General features: G+C 48.2%; 1 protein-coding gene across 4 annotated transcripts in view; it reads left to right on the top strand.

Annotated features, from left to right (window-relative positions):
- AP3B2 (adaptor related protein complex 3 subunit beta 2) overlaps nt 1–17,247 on the top strand; it is a 67,634-nt gene that overhangs the window by 38,274 nt on the left and 12,113 nt on the right. For 3 of the 4 annotated variants that reach the window (XM_081546843.1, XM_081546844.1, XM_081546842.1), the window contains exons 4-16: nt 2,218–2,293; nt 2,430–2,504; nt 2,786–2,881; nt 9,212–9,372; nt 9,617–9,683; nt 9,784–9,966; nt 10,093–10,376; nt 10,638–10,692; nt 11,050–11,121; nt 11,396–11,458; nt 11,814–11,946; nt 12,227–12,336; nt 13,687–13,863. In XM_081546843.1, the coding sequence (XP_081402969.1) occupies nt 2,218–2,293; nt 2,430–2,504; nt 2,786–2,881; nt 9,212–9,372; nt 9,617–9,683; nt 9,784–9,966; nt 10,093–10,376; nt 10,638–10,692; nt 11,050–11,121; nt 11,396–11,458; nt 11,814–11,946; nt 12,227–12,336; nt 13,687–13,863 (1,552 nt within the window). Of the gene's footprint in view, nt 1–2,217; nt 2,294–2,429; nt 2,505–2,785; nt 2,882–9,211; nt 9,373–9,616; nt 9,684–9,783; nt 9,967–10,092; nt 10,377–10,637; nt 10,693–11,049; nt 11,122–11,395; nt 11,459–11,813; nt 11,947–12,226; nt 12,337–13,686; nt 13,864–17,247 lie in introns of those variants that run through there. The other variant, XM_081546845.1, reaches the window with a different exon arrangement.

The following is a 17,247-nucleotide window of genomic DNA, read 5'->3' on the forward strand; positions in this document are numbered from 1 at the left end:
CATTGGAAGGACTGATGTTGAAGCTGAAACTCCAATACTTTGGCCACCTCATGCGAAGAGTTGACTCATTGGAAAAGACCCTAATGCTGGGTAGGATTGGGGGCGGGAGGAGAAGGGGACGACAGAGGATGAGATGGTTGGATGGCATCACCAACTCAATGGACATGGGTTTTGGTAGACTCCAGGAGTTGGTGGTGGACAGAGAGGCCTGGCGTGCTACAATTCATAGGGTCGCAAAGAGTCGGACACGACTGAGCGACTGAACTGAACTGAACTTATATCAGTACTTTACTTAAACTTGTATTCACCATATCCCAAATATTTTCCTTTCTGTTGCTATTGTGGGCTGAATTGTGTTCTCATAGCCGAATTGTGTTCTCATATTTTGAAATCCTAACCCTCAGTACCTCAGAATATGACTGTGTTTGGAAGAGTCGGACACGACTGAGCGACTGAACTGAACTGCACTAAGTGAAAAGGAGGTCATTAGGGTGGGTCCAATATGATTCACTTGTTATAAGAAGAGGAAACACAAAGGGAAGACCATGTAAAGATACGGGAAGACAGTCATCTGCAAGTCAAAAAGACAGGCCTCAGATGAAACCAGCCCTGCTGACACCTTGATCTCAGATTTCTAGCCTCCGGAATTGCAAGAAAATACGTTGAGCTGGTTAAGCCACCCAGTCATTCTGTGGTTCTGTTACAGCAGCCCTAGTGAAAACAGTTTTGCCTTGGTTTTTTTCTTAAATTTAGTTTATATACAAGAGTTGGAAAAAAAAAAAAACCTAGCCATCTTGTTACTGATAACTTTATGACTTTGAAAATTAAAATTTCCCCCTCTTCCATATATTAAAATAATTTTTTTAAATGATTCATTTACTTTCGTCTGTGGTGGGGTCTTTGTTGCAGCACACAAGCTTTCTCTGGTTGCAGCGAGTGGGGGGCTATTTTTCATTGTCGTGTGCAGGCTTCTCATTGTGGCTTCACTTGTGGAGCATAGGCTGTAGACTTGCAGGCTTCAGTAGTTGCAGCTTATGGGCTCTAGAGTGCGGGCTCAGTAGTTCTGGCACATGAGCTTAGCTACTCTGAGGCATGTGGGATCTTCCCAGACCAGGGATCGAACCCATGTCCTTTGCACTGCAAAGTGGATTCTTAACCACTGGACCACCAGGGAAACCCAACATAATTTAACTATTAAACAAATGTGGGATTTATTTTGGTGTGAAATATGTGCACAAGTTAAAATCTTTGCTACATAGCAGTTGTCCCAACAGCATTTGTTTAAGGGGAGGCAAAAGTTTCTTTCTCAGATTAGTGTTAATTGTTCCTGATGTATCAATTTAGATCCATTTGTGAAATTTTTAATCTGGCACCACATGGCTTTTATCATGGTCATGTTGTTTTGTGTTTTGAATTCTGGTTAGATGAATTGTCTGTCATTTTTCCATTTTTCTCGTTTCCATCCTCCTTTGCCCCAAAATTCACTGGAGTTCTTACCTATTGATTTTTGTTTCTGGAAGAAATTTGCAGTCACTTCAGGAAGTCTGACAAAAGGTCTCCCTTGAAATTTCAATGGCCAGTGCATGAAATTTAGATACTGGCTTGGGGACTAACATTATTCCCCTCCACCAAGTGCAAGGGGTTATTTATTTACATCATCATTTACCCAGCACTTCCCTGGCAGTCCAGTAGTTAAGACTTAGCCTGCCAATGCAGAGGGTATGGGTTTGATCCCTGATTGGGAAGCTAAGATTTTACTTGCCTCTCAGCCAAAAACCAAACCTTAAGAGAGAAGCAAAATTGCAAATGTTCCTTGGCTTGCAGGTGAGTCACTCCAGTTCTCTGTATTCACAGTATTCTCCCTGCATCTTTCTCTTCACAGGGCCATCTTCTTAAAGCACGCCAGACGTGTTGAGTTAGGGACCCACCCTCCTCCAGTATTACTTCATCCTAATTACAGCTGAAACAATTCTATTTCCAAATAAGATTGCATTCTGGGTACATTCTTTTTTGAGGGGATCACAGCTCAGCCCTGTAACATGGACTGACCCACATGCTTCTCCCCACCCCAAGTCCGCTGATCTGTATTTTACCACCTTCCCTTCCAGGCAAGTCCTGCCTTCCCTGCCCAGGTCCCTTCTTTCTGTCTGGATCCTACTGACTGATAGTCCCGTCCCCACCGTTGTGCCCTCAGCTGACCTTTTGTGTCCCCACCAGGCACGATGACCTGAAGGCGATGCTGGACACCAACAAGGATTCCCTCAAGCTGGAGGCCATGAAGAGGATTGTGGCGGTGAGGAGGGTTAGAGGGAATCCCTTGGGGGAGGAGCTTGGGGATCCAGGAGCCCTCCTTGGCCGTTTGTGGACCTTCCCCCAATGAGTGCTGGCATCCTCCCTTCTCCTCCCCCTATCCTAACCCCACCACCCAGATGATTGCCCGGGGAAAGAACGCCTCAGACCTGTTCCCTGCCGTGGTGAAGAACGTGGCCTGTAAGAACATAGAGGTGAGTGCTACTGAGGGGGTCTCCCATGCCCACCTCCAGTAGTAAACTGGAGCTAGTTGGGGATGAGAAAGGGGACAGCCCAGTCCCTGCGGGTCCAATCCGCTCAGAATGTCCCTGGTGCAGGAAAAGACACCTCACAGATGTCCCTGAACTGGATGTGGATCAGCATGACAGGGCCAGGGTACCCTGGATGCTTTCCCTGTGGACCACAGCCACCTGGGGTGAGGACATCTCTCAGGGCAGGGGCACCAGTCCCTGCTGAGAAACCCCTTCTTCCCCAGGTGAAGAAGCTTGTCTACGTGTATCTGGTGCGCTACGCCGAGGAGCAGCAAGACCTAGCCCTGCTGTCTATCTCCACCTTCCAGCGTGGCCTGAAGGTCAGAGGTCTCCATTTGCCTCCCTGGGGTCTGGGCCTTGATGGGGCTGTATTGGAGGTGTGGACTTATTCACAACCTAAAAGTTGAGAGTTAGGTTTCATTAGGTGGGAGTTTTTAGGACTTCAAGCCTAAGATGCAACATCTAAGTAACCCTGACAGAACTGCTCCAAGGAGGTGAGGGGAGAGGAGTCAGGTTATATAGAAGTTTTGCAACAAAGGGCAGGTGGTCTAAACATCAAAAGACGGTTGTTAATGAAAAAAAAACAGATAACCCAGATTAAGGAATTTGGTGCTTTTCTGTGTATGGGAAGATGCAAGAGTCGGCTCACTGAAATCATTCCTATGATATGTACCCCAGCTATCTGGTGCCAGTATCTTGTGGTTTCATATCCTGAGTTTCCCTGGGGCTCACCATGGGAAGTGGCTGCAGTCTGATGGCTGTTAGATGGCAGGTGTTCTTTCCTTCCCGAGTTCCTTCAGGGATCACCAGCTCACTGTCCGTGGTGGCTGCAATTGCTGATGACTGTGACATCCTTTGTTTACCAATAGGGCAGGAAATAAATTCCATTTGTCAGAGGAGTGGGCCCAGGGAGAGGTCTGAGTGCAGGGGTTGGGGGTTCAGGCTCTGGAGGCCCTTTTCTACTGCCTAAAGTCAGAAGAGTCAGAGGAGCCTGTGCTAATGGCTGCCTCAACTACGAATCACTTGAGCCCCTGACACTGGCCCTCACCCTACTGGTGTAAAGGGATTGAGGCCCACAGCCAGGCAGAAGTCAGCCTTCTTAAGACAGAGTAATGTGCAGGGAGCCCGCTGACCTGGATTCCTCACTTCTGGGTGTCAGAGCCTTGGCACTGGCCGGCTCACCTGCTTTGAGTATCTGCTAGGAACAATGGCTTTGGAACATTTTCACCTGGAACCTTTTCACCTGGAACTGGGTAAGGAGGACAAAAGGGTTTATTGGAAACAAATGAGCTCCATGGAGAGGAAAACCACAAAGCTCACCAAGCTGGAGCGTGGCCTCAGACGTGGAGACTGGGTTTAACAGTCAGCAGAGAGAACATAAAGACAAGACCATTCCATTTTCAATAAGGTTAGTACAGCCAATGATTCCTTGAAAGTAGGAACAAATTGATTATTCTGTTTAGCACCAGAAGAAATAATTGACTTGTTTTAGATGCCCCCGTGTATATAAAATATCCACCTTTAAAGACCTGGAATGGGACTTCCCTGGTGGGCTGGTGGTTAAGACTCTGCCTTCCCAATGCAGGGGACATGGGTTCGATCCCTGGCCTGAAAACTAAGATCCTGCATGCCCTATGGTGTGGCCTAAAAATTTAAAAATATATATATATTTTAAAGAGACCTGGATCACTTTTGTGGCAATAAAATGCCCTTTGAAATAGGTAGAAATCGCTTAAGGGAAAGGACAGTGGGAAGATTCAAGTCCTTTTGAATGCAGTGAAGGCTGACCCCTCACAAACACACACACATATTTAAACTGAATATTCTCATCTTTTGTATGTTAAATGCATGCATGATAATCTCCACTTGGTGCTTTTGTGATTAGGATAAGATATCTCCAGGGTAAAGAAGTCAGCATCACTGTCTTTCTATTCTTTGTCCAATCAGACTCTCCAGCTCTGATTACAACCGTTAACTCCTCTAGCCTTTCCACATGTTTAGTTCTAATTCCTATGAGAGGGACTTTGAAAGGTCTAGCTCATCTTTTCCTGTTCAGCTGATTCTGTAGGTTAGCTGAGCAGACTGAGACTTGATTGCCCAAACTGGGGGCTCACCACTGGTTCAGTCTGCTCTGGTCAGCAGGAGGTGATGGCAAAGTTCACTCCTCTGAGGTGGGGCAGAAAGCCTGGGCACTTGCATCTACCATTCTTTCATTCAGCAAATACTTGGGTATCTCTATGCCACACACTGTATTAGGGGGTTCTGTCGTTGTTCGTGTGTTTTAAATTTTTTGGCTGCACTGCAAGACATGGGGGATCTTAGTTCCCCCATCAAGGATAGAACCCTTGCCCCCTGCAGTGGAAATAAGGAGTCTTAACTACTGGACCACCAGGGGAGTCTTTGTGCAAGGTTATTTTTTAAGAAGTCAAAATCATATGATGTCTGTCTCTCTCAGACTGGTTTAATCGGGGTTAAAATTATTTTATAAGAACCATTCAGAAAATTTTGCACAAATTTTTATATTGACCTGAAGTTTCCACATTCTATCCTTTTTAGAAAACTAGAGCTCAACTCAATGCAGTGATTTCTCTAGAACAATGGTCAGCAAGCTTCTTCTGTATCCAGCCAGGTGATAGTAGTTTAGGCTATGCAGACCATCTAGTCTCAACCGTGCAACGACTCAACTTTGCCCTTGTATTTTAATGGTAAGAAAGCAGCGATGAATGAGTGTGCATGACTGGGTTTGAATTCATATTTTAAAAAATATTTGACTGCACCAGGTCTTTGTGGCGGCATGTGGGATCTAGTTCCCTGACCAGGAATTGAACCCAGGCCCCCTGCATTGGTTAGCCACTGGACTACCAGGGAAGTCCCTGAATACATTTTTATTTATTAAAAAAAGCAGAAGACACATTTGGCTTGTGGACTGTAGTATGCCAACCTTTGCTCTAGAACATCTCTGACAGGTCATCTCCAGTGGTACAGACCTACTCCTTCATAAGGCAGTTCCATCTTAAGACAACTACCACTGTTTTTCATTTTTGTTTTTATTGAAGTATAGATGATTCACAATGTTAAATTAGTTTCAGGTGTATAATACATTGATTCAATATTTTTGTGGCTTATACTCCATTTAAGTTTATTTCAAAATGTTAGCTATATCCACTGTGCTGTACAATATATTCTTTTAGCTTTTTATTTTATACATAGTATTAATACTTTGTACATTTTAATTCCCTACCCCCATCTTGCTTCTCCTCACCACCCCTCCCCCACACTCATAACAAATAGTTTGTTCCCAATGAGCCATTTCTGTTCTGTCATACTCATTCATTTAATGAAAACATACCCAGAATATATACCCAAGAGTGATACTGCTGGATCGTATGAAAGTTCTGTTTTAGCTTTCTGAGGAACCTCCACACTGTTCTCCACAGTGGCTGTGCCAGTTTACATTCCCACCAACTGCGTACAAGGGTTCCCTTTTTGCCGCATCCTCACCAACACTTGTTATTTGTTGTCTTTCTGATGACAGCCATTCTGACAGATGTGAAGTGAAGTGATTATGACTTTTTAAAAACCATTATACTATGTTGAAACCTCTATCCCCTTAATTTTTAAAAATTTATATCAGATCCACCAAAGGCATAAAGAATATTATTCATATGTGTGCATTTATTCTCTTACTACTTATTTATGTGTTCCTAAATAATGTATAATACTGTTTTATAAACAGCACCTTATATATGTTCCTCTAAAATTCACTTTCTTTTTGTTATTATTACTGTTTAGGGGGCTCTTCTGCACATTAGCACCAACCTTTTCTGTCAGCCCAGACTGAGGCTCTGTTTGCTTTGCAGCTGGCTAATGTTGACTCAATTCTGACAAACTTCCAGTTGGCAAGCAGATAATCCAGGTCTCCCTATAGCCTGTCTTTATGCAGTTGGTTCCTTGAATCCCCTGTGAGATCCTTCTGTATTTCATTGTATAGGTTTAGCACAAGATCCAAGCCAGGGTGGATCTGAATCTTAGTTTTGTCCTCCTGGTTCTATGTCTTCCTCTAAGATGTTGATAAGCTATTCCAACCAGGGCAACAGACTAAATTCCATGTATCGTGTTTCCAGGTTGACACTGATTTGCTAGTAAATCTTCCCCAAGTACTGCATTCTACCAAACTGTGGATCCACCTAACTGCAGTCAGCTGGTATTTTCCCATCTTGTTAGGAAGGATCTCAACAGCAAAAAAAATTTCTTAACACCTTCTATGTGCAAAGGGCTCTGGTTATCTAGAGATAAAACAGACATGAATTCTGCTCTTAAAATGCTTACATAGTAAATGAAACAAAAGGCCTACATCAAAAATGGCAGTCCAGGAAATGCTACGAGAGACTCCCACAGTGCTTTGCTGAAATCAAGATATATAGTATTAATATATGCCAGCCTAATTACCCTACTAAAAAGGAAAGAGACTTTTTTGGGGGGAACTTCCTGTTGAATCCATAATCATTTCCAAATGTTAAAAAAAAAAAAAGGAAAATAGGTTTTAGCAGTGGATGTGATATGACTTGACTTGAAGAAAATACAGACTCCTGCTTTTAAAATAAGTGCTTTGAAGGACTTCCCTGGGGGTCCATTGTTTGACTCCGGACTCCCAATACAGGGGGTCTGAGTTCCGTCCCAATTGGGGTAGATCCTGCATGCAGCAGCTAAGATCCAGTGCAACCAAATAGACAAAAAATAAAATCATGACTTCATAAGATATTTTAAAAAATAAATTAAGTGCTTTGAAACCATCTTTTAAAAAATCAATTCTGGAATTTTATCAAGGATTACCATCATTTTCACCTGTAATTCTGTGGCTCTCCTCTTTCTCCATTTTAGAAACTCATGGTAGCACCGACTCTTTAGTGTTCTAGAACCTCTTCCTTTGTCCACTGTCCTTCAATACGAACAGTAATTTACATCTGCTGCTGCTCTCATAATCTCATGATTATACTACACTGTGTCTAAGGCTCTTCTCAGGTGTCTTGTTGTTCAGTTGCTCAGTAGTGTCCGACTCTTTGCTACCCCATAGACTGTAGCATGCCAGGCTTCCCTGTCCTTCACCATCTCCCAGAGCTTGCTCAAACTTATGTCCATTGAGTCGGAGATGCCATCCAACCATCTCATCCTCTGTCATCACCTTTTCCTTCTGCTTTCAATCTTTCCGAGCATCAGGGTCTTTTCCTGTGAGTTGGCTCTTCTCATCAGGTGGCCAAAGTATTGGCGCTTCAGCTTCAGCATCAGTCCTTCCAATGAATATTCAGGATTGATTTCCTCTAGAATTGACTGGTTTGATCTCCTTGCAGTGCAAAGGACTCTCAAGAGTCTTCTCCAACACTACAATTCAAAAGCATCTATTCTTTGGCACTCAGCCTTCTTTATGGTCCAACTCTCACATCCATACATGGCAACTGGAAAAACCATAGCTTTGACTATATGGACCTTTGTTGGTAAAGTAATGTCTCTGCTTTTTAATATGCTATCTAGGTTTGTCATAGCTTTGTCATAAGTTTGTCAAACTTATGTCCAAGTTTGACATAGCTTTTGTCAAAGCTTTGTCATAGCTTTTCTTCCAAGGAGCAAGTGTCTTTTAATTTCATGCTTCAGTCACCATCTGCAATGATTTTGGAGCCGAAGAAAATAAAGTTTCTCACTGTTTCCATTGTTTCCCCACTGTTTGCCATGAAGTGATAGGACCAGATGCCACGATCTTAGGTTTTTGAATGTTGAGTTTTAAGCCAGTTTTTTCACTGTCCTCTTTCACCTTCATCAAGAGGCTGGTTCCTCTTTGCTTTCTGCCATAAGGGTGGTGGCATCTGTATCTGTGAGGTTATTGATATTTCTCCTGGCAACTCTTGATTCCAGCTTGTGCTTCATCCAGCCTGGCATTTTGCATGAGGTACTCTGCATACAAGTTAAATAAGCAGGGTGACAATATATTGCCTTGACGTACTCCTTTCAGGTGTCTATAGGATGCAATAGGTGCAAAGAGGAGGGGCTTACACACTTATTCTTTTTTAAACACGTGGAGGGAGGGGAAGAAGAGCAGCTTTTGAGAGTTTACCGGGAGAGAAGACTGAAAGGGTGAACTTTAAAAAGAATACTTATTTGTCTGTACTGGGTCTTAGTTGCAGCATGCAGAATCTAGTTCCCCAAACAGGCATCAAACCTGGGCCCCCTGCATTGAGAACAGTCTTCGCCTCTGGACCATCAGGGAAGTTCCTGAAAGGATGAACTCTTGGGAAGGGAGAGCAGGTTGCATTTGCTGGCAGTCTCCTCCACCATAAACACAGACACTCTCCTGGTCTGCACACACCCCTAAGAAACGAGGTGCTTCAAGAATTTTAAGCACTCTGAAAGTCTGTTGCTCTCCCTGAAGGTAAAGCAGCCCAATGCCACATCTCTTCAGATGTCAGATTTCTGCTGCAGAGCCGAGTCAGTGCCCTCAGGCAGGGCCCCCCAGGCACCCAGGACTAGCACCTCATCATCTAGGCTCAAGACAGGAGACCGAGAAACAAGAGCGGGCAGCAACCAGGGACAGTGAGTTCCCCTCCCATCAGGGCGCCCACTGCCCTCCCATGGCTCTGCCTCTGCCACCTCTGCCCTAGGACCCCAACCAGCTGATTCGTGCCAGTGCCCTACGCGTCCTCTCTAGCATCCGTGTGCCCATCATTGTGCCCATCATGATGCTGGCCATCAAGGAAGCTGCCTCAGATATGTCGCCCTATGTGCGGAAAACAGCTGCCCATGCCATCCCTAAGCTCTACAGGTATGCCCCAAGCCCCTGCCCATCCCTGGCCTCTCCCAATCTTGAAGGCTGCTTTTGTTGTTTGTTGTTTTTAAGTCTTCAGGTAGTTTAAGGCAGTTTGGGGAACAGACAGAGAAGGAGGACATTGGGAGCAGTGGCTCACACCTCTTGATGAATAGGGTTGGGGGAGGAAGGGGAGCACAGTTCCAGCGGATATTGGGAAGGCTGGAGAGGAGGGAGGGGCAAACAACAGTTTCTCCCTCAGTTTGGATTCTGACCAGAAGGACCAGCTGATAGAGGTCATCGAGAAGCTTTTGGCTGACAAGACCACGGTGTGTATATGGACACACAGAGGTGGGTGGTGGAAAGGTGCCATGCAGAGCCCCTTCCGTCCTTCCCGTTCATGCGCTCCTGTCTCTGCGGGTTCCCCAGCTGGTGGCGGGCAGCGTGGTGATGGCCTTCGAGGAGGTGTGTCCTGAGCGCATTGACCTGATCCACAAGAACTACCGGAAGCTCTGTAACCTGCTCATCGATGTGGAGGAGTGGGGCCAGGTGGTCATCATCAGTATGCTCACCCGCTATGCCCGCACGCAGTTCCTCAGCCCCACCCAGAACGTGAGTGGCCCGGACCCCCAGGCACGATCGCGACCCGCGCTCTAGCAGAGTGGGTAGGAGGGCCTCCAGGAGAAGGTGTCCCCTGTCCCACCCGCCTATTCCCCACCCCACCCACCCCACCCCCAGGAATCTCTGCTGGAGGAGAACCCTGAGAAAGCCTTCTATGGCTCTGAGGAGGACGAGGCCAAGGGCCCGGGGTCTGAGGAGGCAGCCTCCAAGGCGCTGCCCGCCCGGAAGCCCTACGTCATGGACCCCGACCACCGGCTGTTGCTGCGCAACACGAAGCCACTCCTGCAGAGCCGCAGTGCTGCCGTGGTCATGGCCGTGGCGCAGCTTTACTTCCACCTGGCGCCCAAGGCAGAGGTGGGCGTCATCGCCAAGGCCCTCGTGCGCCTGCTGAGGAGCCACAGGTGCGTGCCCGCCCCGCCTCCGCCCGAGCCACGCCATGCCCACAGCCCAGCCACGCCTGGGAGGGCCCGCCTCCCCGCTTCCCCCTACCTAGAGCTCGGTGCCCTCCACCCCAGCCCACCGGCCCCTCTACACTGACTCCAGGCCTGCCCTCCTCCCGCCGGTGCCTTCCCCGACACCCGCCCTCTCCTCCCTCCCCCGCCCGCGCCTCCTGCCCTGGCCCTGGCCTAGGGACCCGGTTCCTCTGCTGCTCCTCTCCGCAGTGAAGTGCAGTACGTGGTGCTCCAGAACGTGGCCACCATGTCCATCAAGCGCCGGGTGAGCATGTGACCCAGGCCTGCCCTCGCAGTCCGACAGGTGGCTCTGCCGGGCAGGGGCGCTGGGGAAGGCAGGGTGGGATGATGCCTTGGCTGTGCGGAGCATGGGAGGGGGAGACCCTAAATGCAGGTGGAGGTGCAGGATCTGGATCCCCAGGGCCGCTGAGGGAGGAAGCCCTGATGAAGGAAGATAGGGTCGGAGCTGAGGGGGTGGGAAGAACTGACAGTGGAAGATGGTGCAGGGGCAGGAAGGATGCTGGGCCCTGGGATGCGGGGGTGTGGTACGCGGGGAGGGGGGCGCTCTGGAGGAGAAGCAGGGCTGTGGTGGAGCTCTCTGGGGCTGCCTCTCTTGTGCCAGGGCATGTTTGAGCCATACCTGAAGAGCTTCTACATCAGGTCCACCGACCCCACCCAGATCAAGATCCTGAAGGTGAGTGATGGACAGTCATGCCTGTGGCCTTAGTGAAGGGTTAAGGAAAGCACAGAGGGACTTCCCTGGTGGTCCAGTGGTTAAGAATCTGCCTTGCAATGCAGGGGATACAGGTTTGAACCCTGGTCAGGAAACTAAGATCCCACATGCCACAGGGCAACTAAGCCTGCTGTGCCACAACTAAGACCATGCACCCAAATGAATAAATATTAAAAACAAATGAAAGCACAAAAAGCCCACTGGCACCCCCTGCCCCTTTTCTGCCTCCCTGCAGCTGGAAGTGTTGACTAACCTCGCCAATGAGACCAACATTCCTACTGTCCTCCGGGAATTCCAGGTACCGGCCAGGGACCAGCATGTAGCCTGAGAGGCCCGTGAGAGTTGCCCTATAACTCCTTATGCTCAGTGAGAATCATCTTGATGGGTTAAATCTTCTCTTTAGAACCCAAAGTGGAGAAACTGTTATTTCAGGTCCCTTCCCAATGCCTTCTGCTGGCTTTGGGTCAGGGAGTCACCGGGTGATGGATGAGGGTGTCATTCCTTTCCCCAGAGTTTAGTCTCTGGCATGATCCGTCACTGAATGACGGGTAGCAGCTTTCCGGAAGGTCACCCTCAAGTCTGCAGAGTCACTGCCGAGTCAAGTGTGAGGGATCACCACCTTCTGGGGCTCACTCTGTTGTGGCTTCCCACAGACCTACATTCGCAGCATGGACAAGGACTTTGTGGCAGCCACCATCCAGGCCATTGGGCGCTGCGCAACTAACATAGGCCGAGTCCGCGACACCTGCCTCAACGGCCTGGTGCAGCTGCTGTCCAACCGTGATGGTCAGTGTTTGCCTGTCTGCATGTCCAGCTTTGATGACTAGTGGGTGCTGCCTGCATGTCTTACTGATGGCTAGCAGGTATTCTCCTGTCTGGCCAGCGACAATGCATGTTGATCAGTCCATTGGCCTCAGTTTGTATCCTTGTACCCCTGCGTCTCTGAGGGCCACTGGAGAAGTATAGGAGGTTGAGGAGCAGAGCCAAGGGCCTGGGGGCATTGCAGGTGTGTCTGCCCATGGTATGTGGCCATTTGACTGTCCTGGGCTCATTTCCTGTTCCACAGAGCTCGTGGTCGCAGAGTCAGTGGTGGTCATCAAGAAGCTGCTTCAGATGCAGCCGGCCCAGCATGGAGAGATCATCAAACACTTGGCGAAGCTCACAGACAACATCCAGGTGAGGGGATGACCCCATTGGCTTCCCCAACCCAGGGTCCTCCCCATGATTTTAAGACCCTAGGGACCCAAGGGACTTCCCTGGTGGTCCAGTGGTTAAGAATCCAGCTTGCAAGGCAGGAGACCCGGGCTTGATCCCTGGTTAGGGAACTAAGGTCCCACATGCCAAGGGGCAACTAACGCTGTTCACCACAACTAATGAGCCTGTGCCCTGCAGCAAAAGATCCTGCATGATGCAAACGAAGATCCTGCATGCCACAACTAAAGACCCAGTGCAGCCAAATACATGAATTTTTTAAAAAAAGATCCTCTAATTAAACTGGCCTTAATAAAAATCAAAAAGAAAAAGAAAAAAATCAGGGGCTTCCCCAGTGGCTCAGACAGTAAAGAATCCACCTGCAATGCAGGTGACCTGGGTTCGACCCAGATTTGATCCCTGGGTGGAAAAGATCCCCTGGAGAAGAGAATGGCTACCCAGTCTGGTATTCTTGCCTGGAGAATTCTATGGATAGAGGATCCTGGCAGGCTATAGACCATGGGGTCTCGAAGAGTTCGGACATGACTGAGTGATTAACACTTTCACTTTTTAAATAAAAAATCAACTTCCAAACTATTCCTACTGGCTTGGAAGGTCTTTGGGTGGGAGAAGGGGAAAGATGAGACCATGTGATCCTGGTTTACCTTCTCTTTGGGGACCTCTTGCTGAGCTCCAGCCTGGTCCACACTCATGTTTTCTCTAAAGCTCTGGCTCAGGGTGGCTGGTTGACATGCATGTGTTTTGTTTTTGTTTTTTCCCTTTTTATTTATTTATTTATTTTAGTTGGGGGCTAATTACTTTACAATATTGTAATAGTTTTTGCCATACATTGACATGAATCAGCCATGGGTTTACATGTGTTCCCCTTCCTGGACCCCCCACCCACCTCCCTCCCCATCCCATCCCTCTGGGTCATCCCATTGCCCCGGCCCTGAGCCCTTGTCTCATGCATCGAACATGCATGTGTTTTTGTGTTGCACTGCCAAGTTGAAACATTCAGACAAGGCATTCCTGAAGATTCAGGAAGGACAGCATGGCCAGAAAGCATCAAGGGTACAATGGATCCAGAAAGCCAGTCTTGTATACCAAACTGTGACTGAACTTCCAAGGCTCTGTGCATGCTCTCGAAACCCTGGGGAAGAGGGGAGATGCTGCCTGAGAAATGCCCACCTAGTATTTTCTCTCCCACCACCTCCCACTCCCATTTCTAGAGAAGCGAGTGCAGATGGGCGGAGTGGGGGCTCCCTGGCAGGCCACATGCCCACCCGCATTCCCACGCCCACCCCAGTCCTGACTCCTCTCCCACCCACACAGGTGCCCATGGCCCGAGCCAGCATCCTGTGGCTCATCGGCGAGTACTGTGAGCATGTCCCCAGGATCGCACCTGACGTCTTGAGAAAGATGGCCAAATCCTTCACTGCTGAGGAGGACATCGTCAAGCTGCAGGTCATCAACCTGGCAGCCAAGCTCTACCTGACCAACTCAAAGCAGGTACTGATGGAGAGATGCCCCTCAAAGCCCTCTGGGCCCCAGAAACAGCCCAGGTAGTGTTCTGTGGGGCCTCACCAGGTAGACATGAACTTGAGTACCTCTTTCTTTCTTTTTGTCAGTTTTTTCATTTTGTATTTTCATTAATGTTTATTGGAGTATAGTTGATATACTGTGTCGTGTTCATTTCTGCTGTACAGCACAGTGATTCAGTTATACATATATCAGCACCTCTTTCTGAAGAGAGAGTTCAGGACAGGTGGCTGGTCTGCCCATGTAACCCAATGTTCCCCAGAGTCCACGACTACTCTGGAGGCCCAAGGGCCTAATAAAGATGGTGGCCATGTTGAAGAGACTCTTCTGTGGGGCTGTGACTTCCAGTCTGCCAGTGGGAGTGTCCCTACTTGCTACCTTCAGGATGCTGGAGCCAGAGGGAGGGACCTGCAGTGACAGGCCTTGATGGGAGACCACATGTCCCAGGAGATGTGGTCTGTCCTCCTCCCAAAGCTTGGTGATGCTTCACCAGTCTATGCCAGTGATAAGAGGGCACAAGCCTGGGTGGTATTGGTGGTCACTGTCATTCTCATGGTGAAATATTATGAGAGACACCGTAGCCAAGAACACAGCCCAGCTAAGCTGGACTATCAGGATATTAACAGCCTCTTGAGTGTCCAGCACCCTCTGAGATGGTGCCAGGAGATGTTGCTAAGAGTCAAGTGTAACGTGCCACCGTTCTTCAAGGTGCTAGGGCACCAGGCGCCATGATAGTTCCCACGCTCACTGCTCTGCTCAGTCAGGCGAGGCAGGAGTTGGCAAACCACCACCCATAGTCCAAACCTGGCCTGCTGCCTGTTGTTGTCAATAAACTTTTACTGGGCTACAGCCACGTTCATTCATTTGTTTATCGTCTCTGGATGTTGTAGCTGCAACAGAGTCCATATGGCCTGCAAAGCCTAAAATAGGTCCTCAGCCTTTTGTAGAAACGGTTTGGCAACCCTCAGAGCAAACAAAGCATGTGGGCCATCCCCTGGAGGCGGTGGCATCTCCGCCGGCCTGAAGGTGGCCTCTTTGCCATCCCATGGAGTCTTTGGATGGTGGTGTTTGTGCATGTTCTTTGGCTTCTGTGACCCATGGTGGACGGGGTGGGCCCCAGGGCCTCCAGCTGGGGGCAGGGCTGTCACATGTGGGGCCTCTTGTCAGGAGCTGGGATGGATAGTGGTCATGTGGAAGCTGCGAGAGGCTGGGTCTGTGGGTGTCAGTATTGTGGGAGAAGCAAATTGGAGACAAGTTAGAGGGAAAGGCACCACGGGGAAGCCTTGGAACAAATATCTGTGCACCTCCTTTATGCAAACAGGAGAAAAGAGCAGGTGGGAGGAAGATCTGAAGAGATGAAACAGGCTAGGTGGGTGGCTGCTGGGTAGAGGGGGCGTCTGAAAGGCTCAATACCACACCAGAGCCCTTAGCCCCAGCATAGTGATGTCAGCATGTTTGCATAAGTCTGGGTGTGCCCACTTGGCTCTTCCCTAAGTTGTCCCTGTTAGCTTCTTGTGCATTTATTCATGACCATAATTAACATACATTTCCCGAGTGCCTACTGTGCCTGGCACTGAGCTATGTCCTTGGGTGATGACAGTGAGTGAGACATGTTTACTGGCCTTCAAGTGCTCACAGCCAAGTAGAGGAAACAGCACAAAATGCAGAGCAGTAAGGGCTGTAGTCAGGCTTCCCTGGTGGCTCAGACGGTAAAGAGCCCGCTTGGCAAGGCAGGAGACACGAGTTCGATCCCTGGGTCAAGAAGAAGCCCTGGAGAAGGAAATGGCAACCCACTCCAGTATTCTTCCCTGGGAAATCCCATGGACAGAGGAGCCTGGTGGGCTGCAGTCCATGGGGTCACAAAGAGTCGGACACGACTTAGTGACTAAACAACAACAATAAAGGGTATAGTCAGAGTTGGCACAGAGAGCCGTGGGCACAGATGGCTTAACCGCTTTCCTAGGCAGGACACGAGGGTCCTGGTCCCCATCAGGCCACCCTGAGTAGGCTGTTCAGACAGGTGGAACCTCCACACACCCTTCATTCTAAGGCCAGTCCTTCAAGGCACAGGCCCCTTAGAATGGTTCTTTGACTCAGTAGAGAGAGCTTCCCTCCTTCCTACCCTCCCTGTCTTTCTCTGTTCTTCCTTCTCAGCCTGTGCTAAGAGTGGTGGAGAAGAGGAATTCTCTGTACACTAGGAGGGAGGTGTTTGCATGTGCCCATGACCATCCTTGCAAAAGAGAAAGGACGCTTCCCCCATCCCAGTACAAGGGTGACATGCTCAACCTGTCACAAAGCCACAGCAATGCCAGCCACTGCGCCCTCCCCAACGTGCTGACCCCCACTGCATGCCAGACTCTGGCCCAGGCTGAGTCAAGGAGATGACCAATGAGCTCTGCCCTTCTGTGGCTGAGCAGATAACCAGAGGGTCTAACAGAAGACGCACTGGCAGAGGTCTTGGGGTGGCAAGAATAGTGAAGGTGACCATTACAGCCACTTTGGGCAACTGCCTGCTTAAATGCTCTTGGTAGGTAGGTTTGCTTTTGTTTGCTTGATGAGATACCTGGGAGGAGGGTCTGCTTAGGTCGTGGTGGGAGCTAAAATCTGGTTCTAGAGTGAGTGGAAGAGTCTGACAAGTTCTGCATTATTTTTTTTTTGAGTTAATAACTTCCTTGATATCATAAAAATAATACATGTTCATCATAAAACATTTGGAAAATCCAGAGAAATATTATGTGTTAAATATTTAAATTAGCTATAGGTCTGCCACTTAGAAAAGACCAGCATTGGTTTTATATTTTCTTAGGTTGTTTTTTTTTAATTTGGTTTCTAGATATAATCATCCAGAAATTGTACATTTGTGCCTTGTTCAATACATTAATCTTTTCGTTTCTGTTTCCTCATAATGCCTTATATTTAGAAAGTTGTTTCCTAGTTCACATATCAATTAAAATTTTCATGCATAATTTCCTCCAGACTTTTTTTTTCTATTTTTAATCCATTGTATTGGTTTTCTAGTGCTGTGTAATAAATTATCACAAACTTAGTAGGCCAAAACAACATGTTTCCTTTCTATTTCCATGGGTCAAGAATCCAGGTATGGCCTAGTTGGGTCTTGTTGTGTATGTGTGTGCGTGCGCACACAGTCAGTCGTGTCCGACTCTTTTTGCAACCCCATGAACTGTAGTCCACCAGGCTCCTCTGTCCATGGGATTTTCCAGGCAAGAATACTGGACTGGGTTGCCATTTCCTCCTCCAGGGGATCTTCTCAACCCAGGGTTCAAACCCACATCTCTTACATCTCCTGCATTGACAGATGGGTTCTTTATCACTAGCACCACCTGGATTGGGTCT

This window comes from Giraffa tippelskirchi, chromosome 12, assembly GCF_054371585.1.
Source record: "Giraffa tippelskirchi isolate mGirTip1 chromosome 12, T2T-mGirTip1v1.2.pri, whole genome shotgun sequence".
Taxonomy (NCBI): domain Eukaryota; kingdom Metazoa; phylum Chordata; class Mammalia; order Artiodactyla; family Giraffidae; genus Giraffa; species Giraffa tippelskirchi.